The following is a 7,761-nucleotide window of genomic DNA, read 5'->3' on the forward strand; positions in this document are numbered from 1 at the left end:
GGGGGGGCATGTTTATATGTTTATTGTTGATGCAGTTGAGGGAACAGTCAGGTTTAGTTTGGGAGGAGGGGGGGCAGTAGATGTTTGTTATCCGTGCAGATGACGATAGAATGAAATGCCAGCAGAGGGGCAGGGGTGTGTGTGTGGGTAATAAGCTCATCAGTGAGCAGCTCTGGCGTTATTCACTTAACTACACTCGACTACGCATCTGATCATTTTCCCTGGATGAAGTGTCTTTGGATACCCGATACGGTACAATAGTGCCTGGATTCTCTCGAGCTTTTGCACCTAAAAGAAGTTGTCTTACAGTTCTCCCATGTTTGAAACAAATTAAATGTAGAACAATAAACCTAACTGAGAAAGACTGTGAGATAAAGTAGAGTAAATGAGGAGAGGATGCTGAAGTTTTTGTTTTGGGAAATTGCTGTTTCTGAGGTCAAAAGTTATTTATATAATGTAAGATACCAGAAAAATGTCTATTATCTGGTGTATCTACAAGACTGGTGACTGGAAGATGCACCACCCTGTTTAAAATCAGAGGTGTGACTTCCTTAAGTCAGAAAATGAAAAAGGCTTCTTTAATTTGATAAATAAGCAAATATAAATAAATATATTTTGTAGTATTTTATCTGAAATCTTTTACCTGAGAAATGAAGGAATCTTTTTTATAATTCATCTTCAATGTTCTCAATTTGTTAAAACATAGTGAGAAAATCATATTGTGAACCCAGTATCATGAATTGAATCAAATCGTGAGTTAAGTGCATTGTTACAGCCCCAGTATGTCTATGGAATATGAGAGTGTATTTAATTTTATATTGTCTGTCCATGCAGGATTTAGATAAACTACATTTACATTCCTCTGAGCAGAACATAAACTCAGATATTTCCTGCCATCAGCTCTTTCTCTACCGCAAGAAAAGCTACATCCACCAGCCCAATGAACACACACTCAGAAAAGGCTAAATCAAACCTGGCAGCCTCGTTACCTCCAGGCTACAACTCTTGCTGGAATCTCATACATCCACTCTACGCTGTGTTGTGGAAGTGTAATCGGGGGTCCCTCGTATACGCCATTAGGATGCGCCACAGCGAGAGACCCTGGAAGGGGAAAACCACTTGTTCCTCAGAGACAGATCACGAAGGAACAGTGGTGCTACTATGCTGCCTGTAAATTGAGCCTTTCTTCCTGTGAGAGGGTGACATGGTGGAATGCTGCACATTAATGTGGACATGGGTGGGCTCCTCATTCCTGTCATAGCATCTCTCTCTTCCCTTTGACCCACCATGACTTTCTTCTCTCTTTTTTTGCGCCTCCCTGCCTCCTTTTGAGTTGTGTGTCAACAGGGTGTGGATTCAGAACTGAGTTGTTTCTTCAGCATAATTCAAGTTCTTGTAGTCACAGCTATTAACCTCGAGGAATCCTTAACAAAACTCTTAATTCATGTTATCTGTCAGTGAATACTAGATAATATCGACTGATATATGTTTATTTAAGTGTTTTGGACTCTTAAATATGCACATCAGTATATGTGTCTAGTTAGTACATGAAGCATGTATTAATGCAATATTTCCATCACATTTTCGTTTATTTGAGGTTTGACTGGCACCATTTGACAGTTGCTGGCTCAGCTATCAACGAGTACATCATAAAGGAGCATTTCAGTTACATCAACAAAGATCTTTAATGAACATTTCTTGATTAAAAAATATTAAGGATGTATTTAAAACTCACTTTGACATGAGTTAGGAGTGACTGACTGTGATTGCACTTGAAAATGAACAGATGTATTCAACAACAACCATATGCTCTTTCTCTTTTTCAGCGTGGGCCAATGTGGAGGTGAACATGGAGGGAAGAGTGGAGGTGTACAGGGGACAAACAGCTCAGATCGCCTGTATGTTCTTATCGTCGGATGACATCGGCGGGTTGACCATAAAGTGGTACTATGTGAGTTTCCTCAAGCCTGACGCACACATACACAGAGAGCTGTGCTGTGTCTCTGCATGTGATGTTTATGTGTTTGAACTTTATGAACTTTTAGGTGACACGGTCGGGTGAGAAGCAGAAAATTATCTACCAGGACTCCACCATGGTAAAAGTGGAACAAGGCACAGTGTTCACAGACCGGATCCGTGTGAATGGTACTGGAGCCACTGGACAGGTGGTGTTGAGTATCAGCAATGTGCAGGTGCACGACGAAGCGGAATTCATCTGTACCATCGGAAATCTAACAGACGGAACCGGGGAGGGACGCACAAAGCTGAAGGTGTTTGGTAAGATTCAGTCTGACATGAAACCTCATTTAGCCTTTTTTACATCATGGCCTTTTCAGATTTGTTCAAAACTTCAGCTTTATTTCGCCTTTTCTCCAACAAACGCTCTTTAATTTCTTTTTACTCCCACAGTTTCCACACTTAATTCATGCATCACTATTGCCTAATTTCCAGTACACGGCTCGGATCGACCGGACTCACTTGGAACTGTTCTTTTTTGGTTTTCCATTGGCAAAAGTTGTAGATAGTACATGCTACCTGTTTTGGTATCACCTCCAAGCCAGCTTAGCCAATACTAAAAGTTGGAGTGAAAACACTGCAGACCACTGATTGGTCAGAGAATATTCACGGAGCAACTAGAGTCGCCTCGTCTTGAGACCCACTCAAATCTAGTGCTTTCCTTACTTACACTTAAACTTCAGTTGCTTTCAGCAATTACATGTTAGTTAACACTTGGACTGTTACTACTTTCAGATCACACACTTTGACTTTGCATCTGCTCACAATGCTATTGAAATGCACATTAACTGATATTTCAACTTTTTTCATTCAGTGCTCAGCAGTTCAACTGCTTTCAGCAAATACACTAACAGCAGATTTTTAGAACTTTCACTTTGACTGAAACTAACACTTTAACCTCAACTCCCTCAGTGCTTACAATAATACCTCAAACCTGCAATATGCAAAGACAATGAAACATTTCCGAACTATTCTCAACTGCAGTATACAGTATCAGCTGCCAAAACACTGAGAATATTTTCTAGTTTGTGATTCGGTTCTTAATTCCTGTACAGAAATACCGGACAATCCTACCATTGAGGCTGTAGAGACAGGGATCTCCATCAACGAAAACAGCCTATCAAAGGTAAAGAAGCTGAAACATCACATCACAGTATAAAAAGTTTACAATTTAACTGTAGCCTGAATTTGTTTTTCTGTCAATTTCTCTCCTCTCCTACAGATTGGCGCATGTCAGGTCAAAAATGGCTTCCCTAAGCCAAACATCACTTGGTACAGAAACGACACGCCACTGCGCAATGTTCTCGATGGTGAGACGGATTGACAGTGACGCCTGCGATGCACTTCTTCACTGTTTAAGTTTCTGCTTAATGTAGTTTAATGTATTTTCCTTTCTTTCCCTTGTCCCGTGTTTTGTGTCTTCCAGAGGTGAAAGTACAGACGAGCACCACAATTGAATCCAGTCACCTGTTCTCAGTTAATAGTGAGCTGAGCTTGAAGGTGGTGAAGGAGCACAAAGATGATCTGTTCTACTGTCAGATCACCTACTTTGTTCCTGGAGGACTCAAGATGACCGAGACCGACCGTATTAACGTCACTGTATTATGTGAGTGTCACACACAGTCCAACACGTAACAAGTTTCTTTTCTAGTGACATTTAACTGCTGCCGCAACTTGTATATGGACTGAAAATGATAGTCTTGTTTGTGCCCTGATATACTTGGAGTCGCCTCTTTTCACCTATCAACAAAGTCTCATCAGGAGGGTATGATGCACTCAGAGGTTGGGATGAGGAGGAGGTTTTATCCTAGTTGCTGCAGGGAACTGTTTTGGCCATCACATAAACCTTCTGAAACTTAAAGTTCTGACCTTGAATTCCTATCTCTGTTTCAGACCCCTCTACGGCTGTAAATGTTTGGGTGGAGTCACCAAAGGGCAAAATCAAGGAAGGGGACACGATCGAGCTACATTGCCATGGCAACGGGAATAATCCATATGAAATTACAATCAAACATTTAAAAGTAAGAAAATCAACCCTTTTGTGCTCATTATTTACGCACCAAAGGCAGGAGCATAGTTTATTCCTCAGCAGATGCAGTCCAAATTTGCGGGTTTTTTTTAGCACTTTGACTTTGTTGAGTTAAAAGTTATATGTTAATCAGAATACTTTGGTTTTTTGTAGAGTGGAAAGAGTTGGGACACTGAGATGTTGGTGCTGAAAAATGTGACCCTTCTAAACAGTGGAGTTTACCAGTGTACCTCTCTGGACATGGAAACCTATCAAGATATCTCAGGAAATACCTCTGTGTTTGTCAACTGTAAGAAACCTGCCCTCATATGATTTTCCAACAAATATATTTTACCAGCAGTATGACAGTATGTGCCTGGTTTGAATTCTCTCTCCCTGCTCTGTCTGTAGTTCTCCATCCTGCTGAGGTGAAGCCAGAAGGCCCTCATGTGATGGCTCAAGGAGACGAGCTGACAGCCACCTGCAACGCCCTCTCTTCTCTCCAGACACACACAGCCTGGTTTAAGGTAACATACACACATACAGTAAATGTACCAAATTGCACTATGTATTTTACTTTTGAGACGGTCATTTTGTCCGATTCAAGACCCAACAGACAAATTTGGTGTCTCCCCGGGAACCAAACATACATGGCTTTCATACAGGCGTATAACTGACCGCCTCCACTCATTTCAGTGAGGGAAAAGCAACAGAAGAGAAGCAGTTTCAGTCATAGTTGTAGGGGTATAAAGTGGTTGTCGCCCACATGCACACACATAGATTTTGCTCTGCCTGGTGGCAGCAGCCAGTTTTGCTTTTATAAGCTCTTCCTTGTATTTTCATTTCAACATGGAAATGTGTTTGACCTCTCCAGCTGAGGTAACGTTGAACGTGATATCATCTCAGCCGGAGAGGTCAAACATGTTTCCAGGTCCCGGGTTTGCAAGAAGGGAAAGGTGTTTTGTCCTTTCTTAGACTCAGAAAAGGTGCAGACCAATGTTTACATTTCAACTATCGTTATGGGAGTTTATCAAGCAGACGTGGGTGAAATTAAAGTTGTTTTTCTTTTTCACATCTCTTTATTAGTTGAATCTAAAGTTTAACATTTGATGAAATAAACATTTGTTGAAATTTCCCTGCACAACTTTTTTTAAATCAGCTGTCTGATCTACAAAAAGTGAGCACACTGGTAACCTCTGCTTCATATCTGTGTGTGTTAAATGTGCTTTTTGTGTCCTGATGTGTGTGTAGAACGGAAAGGAGGTTTCAAAGGACCACACTTTGATGCTGAAGGACGCTATGTTTGACACAGCGGGGGAGTATGTGTGTGTGGTGACTGTTCCTGAGATTGAGGGAATGGAAACCAGTAGGACACTTCTTGTTTATGTCCAGGGTAAATCTGTTTACAGATACTGTATAATGAACATTGCTTAAAAATAAGAAATATTGTTATATAATGCAATGATTCCATAGTTCCATTTATATTTTTTATTTGTAGTTTAAAGGAGAGCATATTGTATTTGTATGTTAGCAACATGTCCTGTTAGCAGTTGGCCATGGGAGAACTTTTCATGGTTATTATTTCTTGCTCCTCTCTCCGCAGGCCAACCAAAGATCATGGAGCCAGAGAACACTGAGATGGAGAATGTTGAGGAGACAGTCAACCTGACCTGCAATGCCAGAGGTTTCCCTGCTCCCAAGATTATCTGGACCACCTCTGATGGGGAGGTACAGCAGAGGAAAGCCTCCCATTCTTGGTTTATTAAGTGGATTTCTGTACTTTTCTTCAGTCTGTTCCCGTCAGAGCTGCATTCAACCCTCAGATCCAACCTATGCAGAAAAAAGAGGAACCTTTCTGCTGGTGGACCTGTTTTTCTCTTTCTTTAACTGTGTGGTTTTGTTTGTGCCAGGTCCTCCATGCATCGCAAAGGGAGACTGAGGAGGGCGTTCACAGTGTGGTCACTGTCAAGGTCACCTCTGACATCACTGTTTTCTGCAATGCCTCCAACGAGCACGGTACAGACGGGGTGACCTTCAACATCAAAGCCAGTGAGTTCCTCCTGCTGCTCCCGTTTCCTGTCTCTGCTCTTTGTGTTTGTATGCGTTTACTTCTCTATCTGTTGTCCACTTCACCCTTCCCTTCTGTTCCTCCCTTTTTTTAGTCTGTGTCACTGCTTTGTTTATTTTTACTTCGTCCGAAGGCCTCGAGCTCTGCCATGTGCTGTGATGTGTTGCCTGTCATTCTGGACATTTCGATCAGTGTTGAAACAAGACGCTGTGAAGCTGTCTGGCTGTTAAATGTGCTCCCCTCCTCCCCCCAGTGTGTTAACGTGAAGTGTCCTCCCTTCTGTGCCTCTAAATGTTTTCAGCTAATATCACCACCACCATCACACCAGCGCCCAACACCACCACCACACCAGACCCCAACACCACCACCACACCAGACCCCAACACCACGTCCACCACGTCCACCACGTCCACCATCACTTCTACTATTACCCCTACTATTAGCATTTCCTCTTCCACAGGTAAGACCACAGTCACTTTGCCTGCCTACCGAACGCACCTGAGTCAAGTCAACTGCAAAAGTTTAGAAAATGAATATATCAAAAGAAATCCCATGAAAAGGACTTAACTGAGAGTTGTACGTCTGCATGTTCAGTGTTAGGTGGTGGACTTCCTTTCACTCACAGGCTGCCTGTGCTGTTTTTCTGTGAGTCAGACTGAAAGTATGAGAACGAGAAAGGAAAACTAGAAAGCACTTGAAGACTGCGGCAATTACCACACTGGCATGGCTGAAAGGTCATTAGAGAAGTGTGGGTTTGTGATCGTGCTGATTACAAACTGGTTCATACCAAAGGTATTTATAGTTTTAAATGGATGATATTACTGAGGTCTGTTATAGCTGCAAGGTGTCTTACTGACTAATTTGTTGGCACAGCTCTTATTTTCTGATTTAGTTATTATGTAATTAAACTTTATTTGCTTATATGTGGTCTACATATTATTGGAAAATGAAAACATGCAACATTAGAGGAGGTTCCTATCCTAGAAAAATAATCTATTAAATGATTGACTTTGCACATTGCCATCTGCATACAGCAGCAGAATTATGAGGAATGAATTTTGCGTCCCTTTTAGCATTATGGCGTCCAGATTCATTCTCGGTACACAACCACAAACACATGCATCAGTGTGATTTTAGAAAGCAGCTGATGCTTTAAATGCACTCAGAGTGAGTCTCCTGACTCCCATTATGGGTGGTGCCTTGTGTTTCTCTCCCTTTCTGCCTCCCCTCTCTCTCTCTCTGTCTTTCTCTCTCTTTGTCCCTTCTACTTTTGACCCCAACTAGGTATCTCTCTTCCTCTCCCCACCTTCGAGTTGCCTTAAGGAGATTTCAAAGCCCATTCGGTAGCAGCCCTAACTGCCAAACTGATGGCCAGATAAAGTCCCCATTTACCTTGTCCTCAGTTTCCCATTAAAGACCATTTTTGGGGACTGTAACTTTAGAGGAAATGGGAAGGAGCGTGGAGAAAAAAGAAATCAGCCACTCGGCCACCCTTAAGCCCTTTTTGCTGTTTATTCGCGGCAGCATGAAGAAGGAAAGGACGTTTTTAGAGGAGGAGAGGAAGGGAGAGAAGTAGAAATAGGACTGAAAAAGGTGACTTGAAGTGTCAATGGCCTTGTCCCCATAGGAAGGCATTGCAGTGCGTAGCTACACCCTCGGGCAAGGTAGC

The 7,761-nt window shown here is 42.1% G+C and overlaps 1 protein-coding gene across 3 annotated transcripts in view; it reads left to right on the top strand.

Annotated features, from left to right (window-relative positions):
* mcamb (melanoma cell adhesion molecule b) overlaps positions 1 to 7,761 on the top strand; it is a 36,730-nt gene that overhangs the window by 24,216 nt on the left and 4,753 nt on the right. For 2 of the 3 annotated variants that reach the window (XM_035679700.1, XM_035679701.1), the window contains exons 2-12: positions 1,827 to 1,951; positions 2,046 to 2,277; positions 3,072 to 3,142; positions 3,239 to 3,326; positions 3,443 to 3,622; positions 3,910 to 4,037; positions 4,199 to 4,334; positions 4,436 to 4,551; positions 5,276 to 5,417; positions 5,628 to 5,752; positions 5,935 to 6,073. In XM_035679700.1, the coding sequence (XP_035535593.1) occupies positions 1,827 to 1,951; positions 2,046 to 2,277; positions 3,072 to 3,142; positions 3,239 to 3,326; positions 3,443 to 3,622; positions 3,910 to 4,037; positions 4,199 to 4,334; positions 4,436 to 4,551; positions 5,276 to 5,417; positions 5,628 to 5,752; positions 5,935 to 6,073 (1,482 nt within the window). Of the gene's footprint in view, positions 1 to 1,826; positions 1,952 to 2,045; positions 2,278 to 3,071; positions 3,143 to 3,238; positions 3,327 to 3,442; positions 3,623 to 3,909; positions 4,038 to 4,198; positions 4,335 to 4,435; positions 4,552 to 5,275; positions 5,418 to 5,627; positions 5,753 to 5,934; positions 6,074 to 6,393; positions 6,553 to 7,761 lie in introns of all 3 variants that reach the window. The other variant, XM_035679699.1, reaches the window with a different exon arrangement.

This window comes from Morone saxatilis, unplaced genomic scaffold (genome assembly GCF_004916995.1).
Source record: "Morone saxatilis isolate NCDOM2014 unplaced genomic scaffold, NCSU_SB_2.0 Contig8, whole genome shotgun sequence".
NCBI lineage: Eukaryota > Metazoa > Chordata > Actinopteri > Moronidae > Morone > Morone saxatilis.